General features: G+C 34.5%; 1 protein-coding gene across 1 annotated transcript in view; it reads right to left on the reverse strand.

Annotated features, from left to right (window-relative positions):
* Positions 1-23149, reverse strand: part of LOC141521513 (A-kinase anchor protein 13-like) — a 246847-nt gene that overhangs the window by 42321 nt on the left and 181377 nt on the right. The window contains exons 4-5 of the mRNA XM_074234145.1: positions 21324-21620; positions 7327-7510 (exon numbers count right to left, since the gene is read on the reverse strand). Of these exons, the coding sequence (XP_074090246.1) occupies positions 7327-7510; positions 21324-21620 (481 nt within the window). The remainder of the gene's footprint in view (positions 1-7326; positions 7511-21323; positions 21621-23149) is intronic.

The following is a 23149-nucleotide window of genomic DNA, read 5'->3' on the forward strand; positions in this document are numbered from 1 at the left end:
ATACTTACACACAAGATTTCATGAAGAGAAAAATTTAAAAGTATTAAATTATATGTTGTCCTTACTCTCAAGAAACTCCATACTTGAAAAAGGAAAAATATTCCTCTATCATAATCTGACAGTGTTTCCAAAAGAAGAAATACAAAAGGGATAAGAATGAGAAACCAATGCTTCTGATATACTATTTTAATAACAACATAAAGGCAATCCAAGAACCATAAAATGAAATTTTGGCAAGAGCAGTTCAATAAAACTCCCACAGATTTCTACTCAAAAAGGAGAAAAACTCAAGATTTCTGGTGGCTACAATTTTCCACCCTTCCTTATCACAGGGGTCTCCTCCAAGGCCAGGAAAGTTATCCAAAAATCATATATCATCAACCAGCAAACCTTGAAAATATTCAAAGCACATACTTAAAAGGCAGTTCCAATTGAATGTGCTTATATAACAGCTAATATAAAGGAAAGGCTTGCTTTTTCAATTTATTGACATAGTTAATACCTACTTGACTTTGCTTCACATCTGCATTCCATCTATTTACTTTGCCTGCTGAGAATCCTTTTGAAATCTAAACATTTAATCATATCCCCTATTCTAAGGAAGAGTATGAAGTCAATTACCATCTAAAAAACTATTCTCAGAAAGGAATGAATTATGGAGAAGAACTGAAAACAAGATGAGATGTGGGAAGAAGAGATGGAGAAGAACACTCACTGCTCCCAGAAACAAAAGGCAATGATTCTAACTCCACTTTCTCTCTTTTATACCTTGCAGAATCCCTTAACCCTTCTGGTTTTCACTAAACCCTTCCACTCTAAATTATATAATTCTTCAAGTCTGTTCTTATCACACTAAGACATCCAGCTGAAGAAAAAGTAATGGACCATGTAATATTTCAAGATCCCCTCTAGCAATAATGATAACAGTAACTTTTATTTATACACACACACACACACACATACATACATATATACACATATACACACTCACACTCAAACACATATGAGCATTCTGGTTTATAACATATGTTACATATAGTGAATCTAACAGGCATGTAATTCCAGTTGTTCTTATCCCTGTTAACATAGATAAGAAATCTTGACAGAAAGAAGAAACAGAAATGAAGTCTGTAGATAAGATCACAATCAATCCTAACACAAATGGTAGGCACGGGGAACATTAGTTAATCAAATGTCTATAGTTAATCAAATGTCTACAGGCTGTCTCTCTCTCTCCTTCTCTTAGCTAAAAGTAAACTAGTTTAATAACTTCCTGACTTACCTTAATAATGACTTCATTCTTCAAAAAGTGCAGGAGTCAACAAAAGGCAAATTCTATACTGAATATAATTCTCACTATCAGAGAGGAACTTGTTGCTGGAGAAGAAATATCAGGAATGGATCATGCTAGAATTTTCCAAAATAACAAAGAGACAATCTGAAATGTGTCTTGAATTTTGGTAAAGCAGATTTCAAAGGGTTCCAAGGTTAGGACTGAATGGACTAAATATCTGCTCAGGACAGATGAAAAACTTGTAAAAAATTTTGAAGGTAGGAAAAGAAGCAAAACAAAAAAGCTTCAAGATTTTTCTGAAGAAATCCTTATGGAAATAAAGGAAACTTATCAATAACTTTTTAAAAGATATAGAGAAAAAAACTGAGTAACAATAGATGAATATAAGCATAATGTCACAAGCCTTTTGAAAAACTGGAGTGGTAAGGATCTAAGGGAAGATAAAGAAAATAAACACTGGAAATTAAGGAGGTTCCCATCAATTGGGGAATGACTGAACAAGCTGTGGTATAAAAGACTATAGAGAGATTTCAGAAAAACCTGTAAAGTTTTACATGAAATGAAGCAAAGTGAAGTAAGGAAAACCAACAGAATGTTGTACACAGTGCATACAAGATAATCAATTGTGAATGATTTAGCTCATCTCAATAATCACAATAATCCTAGACTATATTAATCTAAAACTATATATATTATATAATAATCTAAAGGACTCAATGTTATCCACCCCTATAGAGTCTGAAGGCAGATTAAAGAATACTATTTTTTAGAATATTTTTCAGGGTTATTTTTTTTGGTCTGTTTTATTTTACAACATGATTAGTATAAAAACAGTTTTTGCAATATTACATTTGTATAACCTATATCAACTTGTTTGTCATCTCAAGGAAAGAGGAAAGGAAGGGGAAAGAGAGAATTCTGACCACAAAATTTAAAAAAAATTGTTAAAAATTGTTTTTACATGCAATTGCTGAAAATAAACAGTATTTTTTTTAAATTAAACTCTATTGGGGAAAGAGAGTTATAAAAGTTAGTCAGTAATGGTAGAAAAGGGGAGGAAAAAGAAAAGGACATTAAAGAAGATATTAAAAATTACACAGAAGAGGGGCGGCTAGGTGGCGCAGTGGATAGAACACCAGCCCTGGAGTCAGGAGTACCCGAATTCAAATCTGACCTCAGACACTTAATGATTACCCTAGCCGTGTGGCCTTGGGCAATCCACTTAACCTCATTGCCTTGCCGGAAAAAAAAAAGCCAAAACTTACACAGATGAAAACAAAAAGAAATTCAAGAAGTAAATACAAATAGTGCAATTTTGTTACTACCATGGTACATTTATATTTCTTTTAAATGAAATAGCACATGACAGAATTTAATGATTTCTACATGTATTTATTTTATTTTTTTGTTCTTTGCATCCTAAATATTCTTGTTTGTTGATGTTAAATTCTTTTTTTAAATCGTTTTTATTTATTAAGTTCATATTAAAAAAGAAAATTTACATAAATTTAATCTAGTTAAATAGAAAAATTGGGGTGTATGGTTGATTTAAAACTCAGAACAGACAACATAAAATTTAAAAACAGCAATGGTTATAAAAAAACCACTTCAATTTTATATGATAACTTAAAAGGAGAGGGACAGAAAAAGGAGGAATTGAGTAGGAGAGGGAAGCAAATCCAATATATAAATAAGGGAAGGCAAAAGGGATCAGATAGACCTGAAAGGAGAAAAGCTTTCTAAGTTCAATTAAACTAAATAAGTATTTATCATCAGTCTACTTACTATGAGTATGATATTGTGCTAAATTCAGAATTCATGGTAAACTGAAACACTGAAAAGAGACCTAGGCTAGGAATTAGATGATACAAGTTCTGCCACTGAATAACTTTGGGCTCTTAGGTAAATTTTTTAACCATTTCTAAAATTAGGAGATTAGCTCTGACGATTTCAAAAATCCTTTGCAGTTTTAATATCCTATGATTCTAGATTAGTTATATATTTGAGAAGAGAAAGTGAAAATGATATCACCTTATCCTTTCTCTTTGAAAAACTAATCATCAAGAAAAGGCACTGGACTTGGTCCTGTTTGCCTCAGTTTCTTCATATGTAAAATGAACTGGAGAAGGAAATGACAAACCACTGCAGTGTCTTAGCCTTGCAGAAATCAGAATAATTATTCAACATTATTTCATCTGGATATTGGTTTCCTAATTTATAAAATCAGAATGTTAGACAAGACAATCTCTAAAATTCTTCTAGTTCTAAGCTTTGTGTGATCCTAAAGCTACAGTTAGTTCTTTCTACTAAACTTTATTTTTAAATTTTGACATGAAAGCTTTTCCCAATTATTTTGAAATTTTAAAAATTTTTCTTACAAGGCAATGGAATTAAGTTACTTGCCCAAGGTCACACAGTTAGTGATCAAGTGTCTGAGGCTGGATTTGAACTCAGGTGCTCCTGAGTCTGGGGCCAGCACTCTATCTATCTACTGCACCACCTAGCTGCCCCATGAAAGTTGTTCAACTGGGCTTTGTACACTTAAAAAAAAGGTTCTGATAATTGTATTTTAACACAATTTCTTTCCTTTGCAGTCTTTTTTTTTAGATTTTTTTTTCTTTGCAAGGCAAATGGGTTTAAGTGGCTTGCCTAAGGCCACACAGCTAGGTAATTATTGAGTGTCTGAGGGCAGATTTGAACTCAGGTACTCCTGATTCCAGGGCCAGTGCTCTATTCACTGCTCCACCTAGCCTCCTCTCTTTTGCAGTCTTAATGCATTTTATTTATTTAAATTATTATTTCAGGAAGGGATTCTGTGACTTGCCAAAGGAATCTATGACACAAAAGGGTTAAAAAAAATCCTGGCTTCTAGGACCCCATTTGCAGGTAGTTTAAACAAACAAACAAATAAAAAAATGAATATATCACCATTCAATGCATGAGAAGAAGTCAAAGACAGATACTGCTAGGGAGTTAAAATTGATGAAATGACAATATAAAATAAAAAGAGAAAAAGAAATCAGACTCAACATTCTCCACCCTGATTAAAATTAGAGATTTCCTAAAATAATCTGAGGGACAGCTAGGCAGTACAGTGGGAAAAAAAGGACAGTGTGCTGGGCCTGGAATCAGGAAGCTGCTGCTGCTGCTGCAGCTGAGTTGTGTCCTAGTCTTTATGACCTCATTGCAATTTTCTTGGCACTGATCCTGGAGTTGGTTTCCTTTTCTTGCTTATTTTACAGTTGAGGAAGTTAAGGCAAACAGAGCTAAGTGACTTGCCCAGGGTCATACAGCTGACTCTAGGCTCAGTGCTCTATCCACTGCACCATCCAGTTGGAGTCAGGAAGACCTGAGTTCAAATCCTCCCTCAGACACTTACTAGTTGTGTGATCCTGGGCAAGTCACTTAACCCAGTTTGCCTCAGTTTGTAAAATAATCTGGAAAAGGAAACGGCAAACCATTCCTAATATCTTTACCAAGAAAATCCCCAAAGGTAGTCACAGTCAGATATGACTGAAAACTTAAAAAAAAAAAAAAAGCAAGGCAGCCAGATGATATAGTGGAACAAAGTTCCTGTCCTGGTGTCAGGAAGACTTGCATTCAAATTAACCTCAAAAACTTAAAAAATATATTAGCTATATAATCCTGGACAAGTCAATGAATTGTTTCTCTCAGTTTCTTCTTCTATAAATTGAGCTGGAAAAGGTAAGAGTGAACCATTCTAATATCTTTGTCAAGAAAATCCCCAAATAACTGAACAACAGTATTCATGAAGTATATGATTGGTTAAGAGGGAATGTAAAATTATAAAATAGGTAAATCAGTTCTCTTTGGAGCTTGCAGGGGTTGAATCTCAAATTGGCATGGTTGTGTTCTGACTGTAAAGATGTCATTATAAAAGATTATAAAAGAAGAGCAGCATGACAAAGTATGTGTGGAGGGGAAATGAGGCCTATTTCTAACCGGGTCTAAGATAAGAATAACAAACCAGTTGCAGAATAGTTTAAAAAGTTACCATATTACCAATCTTCGCTAAGCAGCAACACACCTTCTTTCTTTCTTCCCTTTCTTTAAGGGGGGAGGGAATGGGAGTCATTAGGGTGGGGGGTAGGCATTTCTCTTTAACTCCAATTTATTCTTGATATTTCTGCATGCTTTTTTTTTTTTTTTTTTTGTGAAGAACAACCTAGCAAATCTATGGGGCAAGAAGGGAAAAGAACGATGTCAGAACAAAGTAGCAAATGGTGATGGTAAGGGGGATGAGAAAGGAGGGTCTAAGATCAGTGATTTAAGCTGAAGTTTACAGTTTGATGAGGTTCAGAATGAAAGCTCTAAGCCAAGGGCAAGACTCTTGGCAAGTAAGCTTGTGAAGGATAAAAGCCACTGGGAAGACTCTGCGGCTGGCAGAAACAACATGGGATCTTTTACATGGCACCCATTCCCATCCCCCACCAAATACATCAATATATGAGTAAGGAATCTAATGTAATGACACTATAAAGAAAAACTTCATACAATCTCTCATTTCCTTAAAGTTGTGTTGCAATATTAAGTCTTATGACATATCTTTCAAGCACAAAAAGGAGCTTTTGAAATAACTTTATTTCCCCATTTGGATTAGAGCACAATACTAACTCTACCAGTCAATCTTTGGTGGTGTTAGTACATTAGTACATGTTCTGAACTACACAAACAAATCTAAAGGAATTCCATTTGAAATTCATATCCCTTTCTCCCACAATGCTAATTGTTTAAACTTCTAGCACTTTGTTTTTTTTTTCCTCCTAGTGCAGACAGCAGGCCAATTTCAATTGTTCTAAATGAGTAGTCTCAACATAAGCCATATGGGAATTATATGGCCACCAGCATATCACTGTACTAGAACACTATATCAACAGAGCCCAGGTATCCAAAGAAACACACATTCACAAGAGTAACATGGCAAACTCCCACCATACTTGCAAAACCAGTCAGTCAATGGCATTTTTCTACATCAAACATTCTTTGTGATCCCACTGGAAAATTTATGAAGTAGTTATTAGTTACTGACACTAGGGAACACAAAGAATTTGATTCTGAAAGCTCTCCCATCTTTCTCCTTCTCCTCCCCCCAGCCCCAAGTAAAACAACAAAGTTATTCTCAATGAGAAGACAAGGCCTAAGAACAGAAACACCAATCTAAAGAAAAAGGAACTGTTCTATCAAGGAACACCCATTAAAGAATGAGTCTACTTGGCTTTAGTTGTCTCTGAGTAAAGAAAAAAACACTACCAGATTATTTTGACAGTACACAAAACTAAACAAATAATCATCATTTAGGAAACTTCACCTGTAATCTCTAACTTTACTAGTATGCCATTTAAATATCAGTTTGGTCCAGTTCAACTAGTTCACCTTTTCTTATTTCTTTTTAAATTCAGAAAAGGTCTAAATCTGTTAACTGTTAAAATAACCCAAAAAAGTATCCTTAAAAAAGAAGACTGGAGAAAACCAGAAGAAAGACTTGCACACAGAAAGCATTATTTACTGCAAGTTTCCAGGACAATTCTGTTAACTTTTACTTTATTCAGGAGAGACCTCTCTGCTCTCTATTAAGTTACAATTCAAAGCAATCCCTTCTGGTTAAATGAGTATTTTCCATACATGATAATGGTATTAAAGTATTGACTTCTAATTTAAAGAAACTACATCTTGAAGAAACAAACAGAAGTTTTAAGTCTTAGAATCTCTACAAATTGCCTAATATTACCCCAAATCCCTGACTCATTATATAATTTCAGTAACAAATGAGAAGAGGCATGCCTCACCCCCCAACTAATAAAAAAAAACCCAAGATTGCCCATAAACCTTGATATTCCTTCAAATAAGATGGTAAGGACACGTTTGTGATTATTCAGAAGAATAGATAGGTTTTGGTCTCAATTTGTGGCAAAGTAGAAAGAATGGGAAAAATCGACCAGTGTGCTAATATAATGGGAGTGTGAAGATGAGGTGATGGTTGGGAGGAAGAGAATAAGGAGAGAAAAGCTTACTCTGTCAAAAGTCGATGAAGCTTCTGATAGCCCCGTTCTAAAGCCAGGCTCGCTGGAGTCTCTCCTTCATTGTTGTGTATGCTGAGAGCTCCTCTTCCACCTGGCTTTTGTAACAGAAACCAAGTTAACCTCAACAGTCCCAGTCTCACTGCAAAATGCATTAATGTTTCCCGTGGGCCACCATCTATAAAGGAATGAAAGAGAACAAGAAATGAATTATCAAAGCAGCAGTAGGTTAAATAATATCACCTCCAAAATTCATGAACAAAAATACAGGTATTTGACAAGGTCCTCATGCACAATTTTCCCATGGTTGATATGAAATGTGCTTTCAAAAAAGATGTTGCAGTTAGGTATTGAGGTCTCAGAATGGGAAAAATTCTCTTGAAATATACAACTGTCCATTGGGAAGACTATCACTTCAGTTCACTGACCTAACTACCAAATGCTTAATCATTTGATGCAAGCAGTCTTCTTATTTTAGGGGTGACTTCCACCTGCTACCTTCTGCCCCCCAATCCCACTAAAAGGTTCAATTACTAAATAGTGTGGCTGCAGCCCAACAACAAAATGAGAAGCCAAGGGGGAAAAGGATTTAAGGCTTAGAGAGGAGTATTCTTGGGGGTGTAATTACACCTAAAAAGAACACCCAGCCAGGAGTTGGCAAGTTATATATTAAAAACAGGTTCTACTTGTTAAAGTACAAACAGGCATTTTCTTCCCACATTGAGCATGAATCAAATTGCTGGCACTGCCAGCTTTTGTGTTTAATGAGAGAAAGAACTGTTTCTCCAGATGTAACAAGGGAGTCTAACTTTAACAAATTTAAAATTGTAGAAAAGAAAAAAAAACTTGCTTATTACATTATCATGGGTCTCTTCTGCCTTTAATGGGATATCAATGAATTTTTATTCTTTTTTTGTAGGTTCAACTAATAGACAAGATTAAGATTCTTTCTGACAATGTGAAATAAGCTATTTTCTTATGTTTAAAACATTGTGACTTGGTCTCTGACAAAAATAATCAAAATTATGGGCTACTTATAAGGACAATAATTCCTGACCTGGATCAGAGGCTTTTAAGCATTTCTGTGAGTGTCATAATTCCCCACTGGCAATCAAGTGAAGCCTATAGCAACCCCCCACCCCGAACCAAATCATGTTTTCAAATGCATAACATGAAATGCACACGTTTACAAAGAAAACCAATTATACTGATATAATTATCATAATCAGACTTGCTTAAATAGAATTTGTCTTGCCCAGCCCACTCTCCATAAAATCCCAGAACAACCCTGATCTTGCACAGTTGCTCTGACCTAGAGTTCTTAGAGCTTCTCTGGAAGCATGACTCTTGCAAGGAGTCTCAATGGGCACACTGTATAATCATAGACCAAATCCCCGGAGCAGCCTCTTGCAAGACCATCAAGGAGAAGCTTTTCTTGTCATTGCATGAAGCTCACTGGCTATATTCTTGGATGGCCTCTTTCCACGCCCTTTCCCACTCCTGTTTTAAAAGTACCAGTTCTAGGGAGGTAGGTGGTACAGAGGACCAGGGCATTGGCCCTGGAGTCAGGAGAACCTGATTTCAAATCCGACCTCAGGCACTTAATAATTACCACCTTGTGTGACCTTGGGCAAGTCATTTAACCCCATTGTCTTGCAAAAATCAAACAAAAAAAAAGGTGCTAGATTCCCAATGAGAGGCTACTTCATTCATTATCCTTGTCTTCATTTCTTTGAGCTTCTCCAATTTTACCACATGTATTTTCTTTTGGAATTCCTTATAAATATCTCAAACAAAAAGGTCTAATACTTTCTTTTTTTTTTAGGGTTTTTTTTGCAAGGCAATGGGGTTAAGTGGCTTGCCCAAGGCCACAGGGCTAGGTAATTACTAAATGTCTGAGGCCAGATTTGAAACCAGGTACTCATGACTCCAGGTCCAGTACTTTATCCACTGCCACCTAGCCGCCCCTTAATACTTTCAACAGTAATGGCTGGTTTATCTAATTCTTCTGCAAAGTTCTAGTCATTGTCATTTTCCATTTCTGTCTCATTAGTCAATCTGAGAGGTGTGAGGTGTTACCTCCGAATTGTTTTAATTTGCACTTCTCTATTAGTGATTTAGTGAAATTGAGTATCCATGTATTCGATTTTTCTCAAATTAGCTAAAAGTTGAAAGAAGAATCACAGGATTTCAGAACTATAAAGAAATACTTTGTTAAAACAAAACAAAGTCTTTTGGAATATGAAGCATTTTACAACATGAATGAGGGGAAAAAAACTAATTTTAAAGAAAATAAATTCTAATTTTGATGATAATGATGCAGTTTTTGTTGATGCTATAAAATAACAAAAATCCATATAGATTTAAAAGGCAATGTTTAGAGCCCTATTGATTTGAAGGTAACTTCTCTAAAAAATAATTTGGAAGGGGGCAGCTACTAGGTGGCGCAGCAGATAGAGCACCAGCCCTGAGTCAGGAGAACCTGAGTTCAAATATGCCCTCAGATACATAATAATTAACCTAGCTGTGTGACCTTGGGCAAATCACTTAACCCCTATTGCCTTACCAAAAAAAATAATAATTTGGAAGAAGACAATATAAATCTCTTAAATGTCTCTCTTTGTCTTTTCTGGAAACAGTTTTCCTCCTTTCCTTCTTTGTAGCAGATTCTTAAAAACCAATCCCACTACTGAAAGTAGTTTCCAACTAGGACTAGTTTACCCTTCCTCCAAAAGCCTAGTTGTCTCCCCCTCATGATGCTCTACTCCCAGGGGATTACAATATCAGAGCTAGACTAATATGGACTCCTAGTCTGCTTTAGTGGTCCAAGCAGTTCAGAATTCCTAAATTCACGTAGATGATAGGTATGTGTCACCATGCCCATCCAAAAAAAAAAAATTCTAAAAGGAATCCCTTTGAAATTGGCAGCTAGGTGGAGTACTAGATTACTGGGCCTATGGTCCAGAAAACCTGAATTCAAATCTGGTCCCAAGCAGGTTCTAGCTGAGCAACCCTGAGTTAAGTTACTTAATTTAACCTCTGTCTGTCTCAGTTTCCTCAACTGTAGAATAGGGAAAATAACAGTACCTATCTCTCAAGAGCCATTGAACAGATCAAATGAAATAATAATAGTAAAGTATGCTATACACTGTCTGATATAAAGGAGACATCTAATAAATGCCTAAGCTAATCAAAGTTATCAAGCCATATAACAATGATCTAAATCACTAAGAGAGAAGTGCAAATTAAAACAACTCTGAGGTAACACCTCACACCTTTCAGATTGGCTAATGAGACAGAAATGGAAAATGACAAATACTGGAAGAGATGGAAAAACAGAGATACTAATAATGCACTGTTGGTAGAGTTGTGAATTGGACCAACCATTTTGGAGAATAACCAAGCAATATAATTAGTAGATATGCAACTCAAAGAGATGAAAGTAAAAGGACCTCCATGTACAAAAATGTTAAGTGCAGCTTCTTTGTGCTGGCAAAATTAGAAACTAAGAAAATAGTCATCAAGAGCAATGGTATTCTTAAGCTAGAAGAAATGAAGAGGGACGATTTCGGAAAAACCTAGAAGCCTTACATTAGTACAAATTAAGCAGAACAATGGACACAGCAACAATAGTATAACTCTAATCAAATGTAAAAGACTTAGCTACTCTGATCAATACAATGATTCATGACAATTCCAAAGGATTCAGGATGACAAATGCTACCTATCTCCAAGAAAGAGTAAAATGGTGAACCTCAAGTACAGCTTAAAGAATATTTTTTCCTACGTATTAAGGGTATCATATTTCTTGTAGTGATGGGAGTGAAAGAATTTGGAATTGAAAATACTTTTTAAAAAAATACCTAGTCTAATCTAAAATGAAATGGGTTTTATGGGAATGATCTCTTCATTGTCTCATTTAGATTCTTACTCATGTATCTACCATAAAAGCTTCACTCTTTTTCCAAGTTTTTTTTAAACTAATAATTAGGGCTTCTAAAATAGATGAATGAAAAATTATCAAACAGCACCTGCTTGTATTCACCTCCTATCTTTTATATGGAAGTAATGACAGACAGGGGTGCCAGTTATAGTGTTTGTTGTGACTGGATATATGCCACCCCAAAGTGTTAACTGGACCTAGGTAAAAAAGGAAACACACAAGTTCTTCATTGAATTCAGAATCACTGCATGCATGCTTTGATGGGTCTTTGAGAGATCCCAGTTAACCAATTTTAACAATGTATTAAAATGAAAAAATATTATTACTTTAGTTATACATAATGGTATAGTCCTATCAATTCATAGATATGTGTATATATGGTTAACAAATGAAGAAATTGAGACCAGGGCTACATGTGTGAAATGATACAATTAAAGTCATATAATCATAACATGCAATGTTATAGAATATGACTCTTCTCTTTGAAAACAGATAAACATATCTCTGATTGTCTTACATCTACTAGTTCTTCTCTCATTCACATCATGCTTCCAACATTTACGAGCAAATTACATGCTCCCTACATGGCAAACTATTTAACTTTTCTCTGCCTGAATCTTATCTCTTAAATAACAGCACCTATCTCCAGAGTGATTATGACTCAATCAGTAAACTATCAAAGACTAAGAACTTAATATGTATCAGAACCTATGTTAAGTGTGCAGGATAAAATAAGCTAAGATTTTCAAGATTTGGCAAACCTGAAATATAAATAATATAGACATACATGAATATGCGTTGTATGTATATATATGTGTGTATGTATATATATATGTGTGTGTGTGTGTGTGTGTGTATACACACACACACACACACACACACACCACTACATCTCCATACGAAAATAAATGCTTACTATCTCCTTGAAGGCAGAGAAGCCCATCACATAACTTATGTTTCCTTTATAAAATGTGCCACACTTCCAAGCACTTAGAAGATATTTATTAAATTCATAGACACAAAACCTCTTACCACCCATGGGACTTTAAAAAAAAAGTAGGATGTAGGAAGTAACAGCTTTAAAACTGAAAATCTCAAAGTTGACAAAAGGGAATATTGCTTAGCCCAGGAATATTGTCCTCAGTAAATACCCACAATTACTAGTTGACTACTAACATATTACCTAAAGTCATACTCCCTAATATTGGAAGAAATATGTATAATAATAATTAATGTTAATGTTTCCTCCTTCATTTTCGAATAAGATCACAATATTAGGGAGGTATTGCCTTGACAAGCACAAGAATCAGATTTGAGTGAGGGGTGTTGTACTAAGTAACCAGTCTCACTTTCTCCTTCAGAGCCAACCGGGTTCAGTGGCCAAATAAGAATCAGGAAGTCTGCAGATGGCCCTGAATGTGGGGCAATCAGGGTTAAGTGACTTGCCCAAGGTCACACATCTAGTAAATGGTAAGTGCCTGAGGCTGGATTCCAACTCCTGAATCCAAGGCCAGTTCTCTATCCACTAAGCCACCTAGATGCCCAACATAACTAAACAGCTAATTAAAAACCATACAATATAGTTGAATAATTGTCTTACTGAATGATTAATGGCCTAGTAATAAGTTAGACATGTTTAGTCATTTAAGATTATTAAAGGACTTTCCTTTAAAACAAACCTGTAAAGTTCATGTACTATCACTACTATTCTATAAATGAGGAAACTGAGGCTATGAGATTTTAAAATCATTTTTAAATGCCTACATAGTAACTAATTGTCTGAGGCAGAATTCTATCCTAGCCTTCCAGATGCCAAGGGCCAGGGCTCTTTCTTTCATGCCACAGAGAAGTTCTCTCATTTTGTTTCAACTACATGTTGCTCCAACAATATTATATATGTACTTAAAGGCTGCCTTGTTTTTGCTGTCTAGTTGATTAAATTTATGTATGGGGGGGGTCATCATTTTATGGGCAGGATCTGAACTTTCATTCTTGTACTTTCTGTTTGATTCAAACTCCAGAGGAAAAGATACTTTTACTAGGATAAGGTGATATCAAATTTAGCCTTGGATACTCAAATACCTCCTACTCCCTCAGCCCCCTCTCTTCTTCAGAAACTGCAATGCTCTACTCCTCCCCAAGTTTTCCTTCAGAGAGGGCAGGGACCTGGACTCCCTAGCTTATTTTCTGCTTTCCATCTGCAGGTGCTTGGTTTGAATTCCATAGAACATGATGCCCCCAACCCCAGGCATCCTTGGTGTTGCACTGCATGCTTCCAATTTCTTTTTGACTTCCCCATTAGACTGCAAGCTCCATGAGGGCAGGGATTGCTTTTTTCTTTATTTTTTCCCCCAGCACATAGCAATACTGAAGTTGTTTAATAAATATTTCTTGAATTTTCAGTTTCTTATTAATATGACTAGCTTCTACCCCCTAATTTTCAGTATTCCAAACAAAGCTACAAAATATTAATAGGAGCACAATAGGAAGTTAATAAATATTTTATAAATTAATGTTGCTTGAAAGCATATGCTTTGGAATCATGATGATTAAGGGTTCAACTTCTGCTTTTAGAAACTAAGTGACTAAACAAGCAAGTCACATAAACAGAACTTTATTTTCCTTATCTTTTAAATGGAGATAACAATACTTAGCAATTATCTCAATGGACTATGATAAGGATCAATTAAGATGACAAAGTAAAATGCTAAATATGTAAGTTATTATCATCATTATTAAAAGAAAGTAGAAACCATAAGTTTTATTATTGTTTACAGTTCTTGAGTACTCACACACATACATACATATACACAAAGAATCAAAGGAGTCAGAGCTAGAAGAAACCACATAAGTTATGAAAGCACTCAGAGAATACTGTGATTAATAACTACCATGATAATTGATTTGTTCAGCTGACATAGTCGACACTAAAGCAATCAATGTGATTTAAATGAACAGGATTAAACAGGTATCATCCTGAAGCTGAAATAAGCATGAAATATAAAAACAAACATTTTTATAGCTATGTTAGACAAAAGTCAATATGAATTAAGCAAGGATTGGCAAGGAAATCAGATATGGAGATATTTCTAGTTAAGACTAAAAATTAACACATATCATCAACTTATACCTGGATGTGATATATAAATTCTCATTTCAAATGTGAGAAATATACATCCACATTTAATACGAAATGTGTCAGAGCAGCCGAGCATGACTCAAAAGCCCTAGTCTGAGAAAGCAAAGAACCTTTCATAGCTCAAGCATCATGATTATTTTTTGGTTAGCCTTGGAGTTGAATTACTTTATTTCAGGACAAGAAGAAATACAGAATCATTTCTTAATAGAGGATGAGCCAACTGGAAGGGGTTTTTTTTAAACAATTTAAACCTTTTGTTATTATTCTTACTACCCCACTCCTCACCACAGATGCCTGCACTTTGCTTTTTATTTATGATATATGAAGATATAAGGTGATCACCAGTGCAGCTGAGGCTAATAGACTTTCCACAGAAAACTGCCAAAGTTACTTAAAATTTACCTTATATATATAAACTTAGCCCTCCTCACAAGTATCAGGGTTTGAGATGCTATTAATCAGAAATAAATTACCAGCAATGATTTAAAAGATAAATTATGAAAGTCAAAATTTAGAAAATGTACATGCTGTTCTTTGTCCTTCATCTGGTCTTTTTGATCCTGGATCTTGTCTTTTTTTTCTTTTCTCTTTGTGGTCAGCATTATCCTCCAAAGGATCAGGTCATCTTTGGGGATTAAACAATACCATGACCAAATGAAAGATAAAACATTCCCCACATGGTGTTTCTAGGCAATCTCTGATCTCCCTATATAGCAAGTCTTTAATGGGAACACTCCACAAGATCATATCAAGGTGACCACTACTCTGACTGGCTCTTCTCCAAGGAAAGTGTTGACCTAACTCAACATATCATTACTGTCATTAAGGAACTGGAGAACTAAAAGTCTCAGTGAGACATGAGAATGCCAATTATTGGATATTTTCTTGCTACCCCATTTATTTTTGGATATCATTTAATTTTTGGATATCATTAATGCATTTCGTGTTAGAAATGCAGAGCAAGCTACTACAAAACGCTAAAACATAATGTGCAACCTTATTATGACCATTACCATACTTCACAGTTCTAAGAGCACCTTCTCCTATATTTGATATTTAATTGTTGCACCAATCTTAAAAAGTTCTCAAAGTAGGTATTATTTCTTCTATTTCACAGACAGGAAAAATAAAGTTCTGAAAAGTTCAATAGTAATGTGCTAGGATCCTGGAATCATCTATTTAAAACTAGAAGAAACCTCAAAACCATTCCCCTCATTTACAGATGATAAAACTAAAGATAAGAGAGCTTAAATGACTTGGGGGTCATGAAAAGCTGAATTCAAATCTTGCCCCTGTAACTAACTAGGGCTACAATCTCTCTCAACCTGTTTCCACTTGTGCAGCACTAAGCATGAAGACAGGAAGACTTGAGTTCAAATCCTGCCTTATACACTCCCCAGCTATATTTCCTTAGGTTAGTCAAGTAACTTGTTTCCCTCAGTTTCCCCTAATGTAAAATGAGAATAATAGCACCTATTTTCCAAGGTTGCTGTGAGGATAAAATGATATAATATGTGTAAACCATTTGGCAGAGTGCCTGGCATATAAGAGGAATTATATAAATGTGAATATTACTAATACTACTACTAATAATAACAATAATAATAATTATTGTTATTATTATTAACAACATGGAGATTATTATTTCCTCAAAGTAAAGTACTATAGTACTTTATAGTAGTATAAAGTATACTTTTTAGTAGTATATACTAAAGTACTATATAAATTTTAGCTACCATTATTTTTATAGAAAGTAGTGAAAATTTCTTTGTGGTACAATGAGAAACAAGGTTATGAATTACAATAAATATTTTGCTCCAAATTACAAACCCCAAAGACTAGAGCTAAATTTCAGGTGAGTGATATAAGTGATAATAGATGGCGTCATGTTAACACACAATTTAATGCAAAATTCCTTCTGTGGAATGCCTCTGTCACTATCACATACTATATAGATGCATTTTTGTAGTTACATTAGATATCAGTTAAGCACAGATGAATGTTAAGAATTATGTATGTATGGCTCCTATGTAAGAGACACATTAAGTTGACCTCTACTTAAGTACATGAATTCATACTAGAATTCAATTTCATCACCTAGTCCTACAGATAAAAAGACACATACTAAAAGAGATTAAAGGTTTTTAGGAACCTAGATAATCTAAAAACTACTGGACACCAATGCTTGGAGGTGAAGTGCTAAACAGATTTTAAAAACAGGAGTACTCCTTGTATTTCTCTTTCAGAACTAGCTCAAAAATGGATAGTATGTAATTTATCTAATGTTTTCAGCTCTAATCATATGTGTGTGTGTGTGTAAAATACCTTTTTAAATAAAAGGATTTTGCAGAAAGGAAGAGAGAATTTCATCTTACTATTATGTGTATGTTTCAGTCAAATTCTATCTGAAACCACTTGTTCCAGAAAAATGTCAACTCTAGATTCACAGGTCCCTGATTAGTTTCAACAGTTACTTAGAAAAATTAATGTATTTTTCTCAATTAGAAAAAGCTGGCTTATTAGGGTATGTAAGGTCTAGTCTAGAAACAAAAATCAGGTAGAGAACTTGTTTGAAAAAGTCATTTCAAGTCCAAAATTCCATGTCAAACAATCCTATTCAGGAGTAGCTGCCAATCTCTTTTAAAAGCTAAAGGCCTTATATTCCAAGAATAAAAAAGGTCAACTTCTTAGACTTGGATAGAAAATACTCTTAAGAGGATTAGATACTGAGTATAGGGAAAGAGGACACTTTGGCTTGTAGATAAAGGAAAAGCCAACAAAGAAAGTTCTGATCTCAGACAAATCTAAATGAGTAAAGAAAAAGAAAAATAGGTCAAAAACTAGATTGAAGGTGAATATACACCAGGTTCTAGAATCAGATTAATATATTCTTCACTTGAGAAAGAAGAAAATTAGAAAGGATCAGATGAAAGGAGTGAGAAAGTGAGGGGAAAAAAGTAAAGATAGGGGAAGAGAAGTCATCTCAAATGGTATAAATGAGAGAAGAATAAAAGAGTAAGGACAAAAAGCAGAATAAACAATCTTTAAATCCATTTTATCTGCATCCTGGAGAACTTAACCAGGATAAACATGAGCTGGCTGTACTCCTAATTTTCCCAATGTGGAATGAATCAAACTTGAATAGACTCCAATGTCACTGCTGAATTGGTAGCATTATAAAATTACAAAAAATCAAAAATAAAACAGGGGTTGACTCAGGGAGCCACATATTTTTAAATGTATATAACTATCTTTTTGAGGATCACAAGACTTTTCACTTTACTTTCAAAATTACTAAATGAAGCCATTCTAAAATAAAAACCATGTTAACTGCAAAAGGGAGACAATTCTTAAGTCTTCAGAGACACTCCATTCCAAAAGTCACTTATAAATCACTTAGTTTCTCTCCTTACATGTAATTTAGATGGCTGAGTCAAAAACCTTAATGAGGGGGGCTAGGTGGTACAGTGGATATAGAACACCAGCCCTGGAGTCAGGAGTACCAGAGTTCAAATCCAGCCTCAGGAACTTAATTATTACCTAGCTGTGTGGCCCTGGGCAAGCCACTTAACCCCATTGCCTTGCAAAAACCTTAAAAAGAAACAAACAAAAAACCTTAATGAAACTAAAATAGCAGCATAAGAAAAACAGTAAAACAAGGGCTGATATAGAAACATATCCTTTTATAGAGGAAGAAAGCAGGTCTTGGGGGGGCAATATTCAGTGACTAAGATTACAAAGCTAGTTAACAGCATAATTAATACAAGATTGACAGACTTTAAAGTTCAAATGGACCTCAAAGATCACCTATATATACTAATGTGCATACAATAAGTAGGGAGTACTAGACCTGGAATGCATATAGAAATATTTTAGGCATGTTAGGATTGAGGAAAACAAGAATCACAGAGTTAAGACAGACTTAACACCATCTAGTCTAACCCATACCTAAACAAAGATGCCCTCTACAACTTCCCTAAAAAGTGGTCATCCAGCATTTGCTTATAAAGACATCCTCTAAGGGAAAATCCAAGGCATCATTGTGAAGGTAAAGATCAATCTTGTTAAGTCATCAACCATGCTGGCTGTCGATCCCGGTTTCATATCCTCTTAAAACAACAAAGAAGCATGTATCTGTACCCTTATACAAATCCTTTCCAAACACACAAAACTACTTAGGATCAAATACAAAATCTTGGGTCATTCTACTACTCAACATTTATCCCATACTTATTAAGAATATAATCAACTTCTCATAAATACAAACCAACTATACCATCATCTAGCCAACATCTCTCTAACCTTATTCACAAGAACACATGTGCATTCATCAAATAGTTTGCTAAATAATTTCCTAAAATATGCACTCTGTGTCTGTAAAAGTTTCCTCAATAAGCAATTTAGCATTCCTGTCAAAAATGAAAAGAGGTTCCAAGCATAGCATAAATGGTGAGGACAAAATGGCTACAAAATGCTACCCTTTAAATATATCATTTTAGTACTGCATTATAGATGAGAAGATTTTTTTTGATGAGAGAAGAATTGAGACATTTGACCTTTTCCAGTCCTCCTCCTCCTTCTCCTCCTCCTCCTCCTTCTCTCTCTCTCTCTCTCTCTCTCTCTCTCTCTCTCTCTATATATATATATATATATATATATATATATATATATATATATATGATGTATTTATTTACACACACACACACACACACACACACACTCACACACACACTTCACGATCCCTGAGAGTGGTTCAGCATGTTCTTTCCAGTAACCTGGGATGTAGTTCTTTCTAACTTGATAGTATAAACTCATTTAAGACAGTTCATTATTCTTTTAATCAGTTTCCCTTTTCTCTTATGTTTCAAGTTCTTAAATAATTGAAAAACTGAGCAGTTCTGCTTTTTAGTTATGTTTCCTTCATCTCATCCACACATGATCCTTCTCTGACTTTGCCGTTATTGCTAATATAGATACTTTTAAGTATACATTTTGTGGTCCTTAATATGCATGGAGAGTCTCAATATATTCGGAGCATTAATGTTCATGACACTATTCTTACAAGACTATGCAAAGTTTTTTCTTTTTAATTTTCTAGTATGCATCTTTCTTTCTATCTTCTATTACAGTATGTCCTCTGAAAATCAAACTTAGGTTGTAAGTTTTCTGTGCATCCACATTCATCAATTTAGACAGTTCTCCTATCTAACAGTTGTCTTTTTCAGAATTTCATATTGAGAAATTCCTACTCTTATTGGTTGGACTTCTCCAGCACAATTCCTAGGTCAAAGGGTGCTATCTATTCTTTCTTTGAATGCTGGACAATATAGGGTGCAGGCCAGATCTTGCCCAAATTTCTTTTCCTTGTTTATACTGAAATAGAAGGCATGATTATATATCTACCATGAAAATATTTTAGAGCTCATCTCATCTATTTAAACACAGGTCCAGTGAGATGAAAGGCCCTATTTAGAAAAACATCAAGTTTGGGGCAACTAGGTGGCGCAGTGTACTGATAGAACACCTGCCCTGGAATCAGAGTTCAAATCTGGCCTCAGACACTTCAAATCAAATGTGACAGCCTTCTTTTAAACCTCATCCTACTTGAACTTTTGAAGAGTTCAAAAATGTTGACCACTCCTTTCTTCTGGAAATATTCCCTTTCTTTTCACTTTATGACAGTCTTTTCTCTCACATCAAGGGTCTTTTGTCTTCCTTAATAGCTCTACTTTAATCTCCCACTATTAAGCAAGAATGTAGAGTAGGTGTTCCCTTGCTTTTGTCACTTTATATTATGTCTCTTGTAAATTTTATCTTTCATAGCTTCAAATATCCCCTCTAAGGAAATGATTCTAAAATCTCCTTCAGTTTTCAGTTCTGACCTCTGTGTTGAGCTTCAGTTCAGTTTCTATTTCAATTTTTTTTTATTTCTATATTCCTAAACGGCATCTCAAACTCAACATGTCTATATCTGTCCACCTATCCATCCATCCATCATCCATCCATCCATCCATCCAAATCCTCAGTTGATTCTGAACTTTAACAAAGTACTTATTACCTCTCAGTTTTCATTTCCTCATCTCTAAAACAGCAGTGATAATATTCCTACTACATCTCTTTCAGGGTTGGGGAAAGCACTTTCTAAAATAGATGTTCCCTAAGGGCCTCTATGATAAAAATCTAATTTGTCTTCCATTTGGCATTAAAATACCTTCAAAATCTGATCCCGGGGCAGTGAAGTAGTGCAGTGGATAGAGCATGGGCCCTGGAATCAGGAAGACATGAGTTCAAATATGGCCTCAGACACCTAGCTATGTGACCTTGGACAAGTCATAAAACCCCATTGCCTTGCAAAACAAAACAACACAATCTGACCCCAGCCTATTCTTCCAAACTGATTAAAACATTTTTCTCTCATACGTACCAAAATGCCCAACAAGAAAGGAATGGTTAAATAAATTGTACTAATATAATGGAATATTTTCTTAAAATAAAGACCAATAGATATATAATATATAAACGAATTTGAGAACCATAAAATAATGCAGACAAACTTAAAAAATTAAACCAGAAGAATGAAGTATAAATAACAATGCTCATTCTAAGAGGAAAAGTGAATAAAAAATGGAAAAATAAAAAATCTTGATGAAGACTCAAGAGAGTAACCAAAAAATTACTATGCATTGGTATTAATTAATTTAAATACAAACAGCTATTAAGCAAGTTTAGCTGATTGTTAATGATCAATGTTAATTGAAAAAATAAACCATGATATTAAGATACCACTTTAAACAGTAACTTATTAGATAAATTATCCCAATTCCAAAAAAAGCACAACCTTAAAAGGCAAGTTTTGAGGTAGCTTTCTAGATATAACCACATGTCTTGCTCGATCATATTAGTCCTCACCATTCAAAGCTGGGTCTGTCCCCAGCACGTTCCATTCTTCCGGCAGTTTGAGGTGTCGGAATGCCAGTGCTACCTTCTCATCTAGAGTATTCACATCCCTAGAGGGTGGTCCTGACCGATCCAGAAACCTGGTGAAGTTCAGAGCCTGTTGGTTGCCAGCACTGGTTGCCAGGAACTGGGCTGCATCATAAACTTCATCCTGAATGAAGCGAAAATCCTCCTCAGCCACAACAAAAACAGGGAGTCCCTCTTTGGAAGCACAGAGCAGAACTTTCACTGTCTCACAGCAGTCATGACCTATTAAAAAATACATAAGATCCCAAAATAATTAGAAGGCTTATGGTCAAGAGGATTCTTAACACATGACCTGCAGGTTTTAGGCCATCATATTCATTTTCTCTCATAAAAAATAAATGGGAAAAAAAACAGAGCATGGTACAACACTGAACAAAAATAACCAAATATCTACGGGTTTTGAAAGGTTATGGACAAAAAACTCATTTATCAATCTTGTATAAGTTTTCAAGTCTACTTAATATCACTTAATTTCAATAGGAAAAATAACAATCATAATCATGATAATGACAATGATGATAATTAAAATCATAACAATGGGAATGAATTAACAGTGATAAGAAGAACATCAATCCAAAAAATGCAAAAAATAATCCCAGTTCTAAAGATACTTGCAATCTATTACAATAAACAACATGCAAACAAAATCAAATATAAGGAAGAAATAGAAAATTAGAAGAGAGAAAGCAATGCTTTCCTGTAGAAGGTGAGATTCTAATTGGAATTTAAGTTTGTAAAGTTGTAATTTGTAAGAAATTAAGAGAAAAGAATAAAAGGAAAGAAGGAGGCTCAGAGTAGAGATAACATAGAAAACCTGGTGAAAAATATCTCCCAAGTTTGTGTTAGATCTGGAGTGCAAAAGGATAGAAGGAAAAGAATATTTAGCAGGAAAGAAATCTAAAGAAAACATAATCAAAAGAACAAAGAAAGTCTAAACAAGCCAAATGAATCTCCCTGAAGACTAGATTCTCAAACATAATTCAAGGATACTATATTCCCCAAGAAAAATAAAATGATAAATTAAAAAGCCTAAATGCAACATTGCTAGAAAAATATAACTTGCCCACATTTTTTTAAAAAACAAGTAGAACACTGATTAATTAAACCTCAATTTTCCTTTTAACAAAAGAAAAACAGCAGTTTTGACAATTAAAAATCAATTTTTTTTTATCTTCTTGAAGTAAACTGTTGGAACAAAAAAAAAAGGTCCAAAGGGTAAAAATATAAAGGTCGTTTAAATACCAAAATATTTACTGCAGAATTGTGGAAGTTAAGGAAAAACTAGAAACAAATTAGGTATATACTGACTTGAGAATATCTGAATAAACTATATGTAGCAAATGAAGATGACAGAATATTAATACTCCATAAGAAAAAAAAAATAAGACTTCAGATACACATGAAGACTTATACAAACTGATGGGAAAAAAAAGTAAGTAAAATCAAGAGAACATTACATAACGGAGGGGAATAAGGTGGCAAGTGTTTTTTCAGTAATGGGCCGAGAAAGGAAGACAAGCTCAAATTCTGCTTCTGTGTGACCCAGGCAAGTGACTTAACCCTATTTATCCATTTTCCTCTATGTAAAATGAACTGGAGAAGGAAATGGCAAATCACTTCAATATTTTTAACAAAAAAAATTTAAAACAACTGAACAAAAACAACATATATGCAATAGTCATATTAAATTAAAACAAGGCCAAAAGTTATGAGAAAAATTCAGATGAATGAAATGCATATACTGTCATACA

This window comes from Macrotis lagotis, chromosome 4 (genome assembly GCF_037893015.1).
Source record: "Macrotis lagotis isolate mMagLag1 chromosome 4, bilby.v1.9.chrom.fasta, whole genome shotgun sequence".
NCBI classification, from domain to species: Eukaryota; Metazoa; Chordata; class Mammalia; order Peramelemorphia; family Peramelidae; genus Macrotis; species Macrotis lagotis.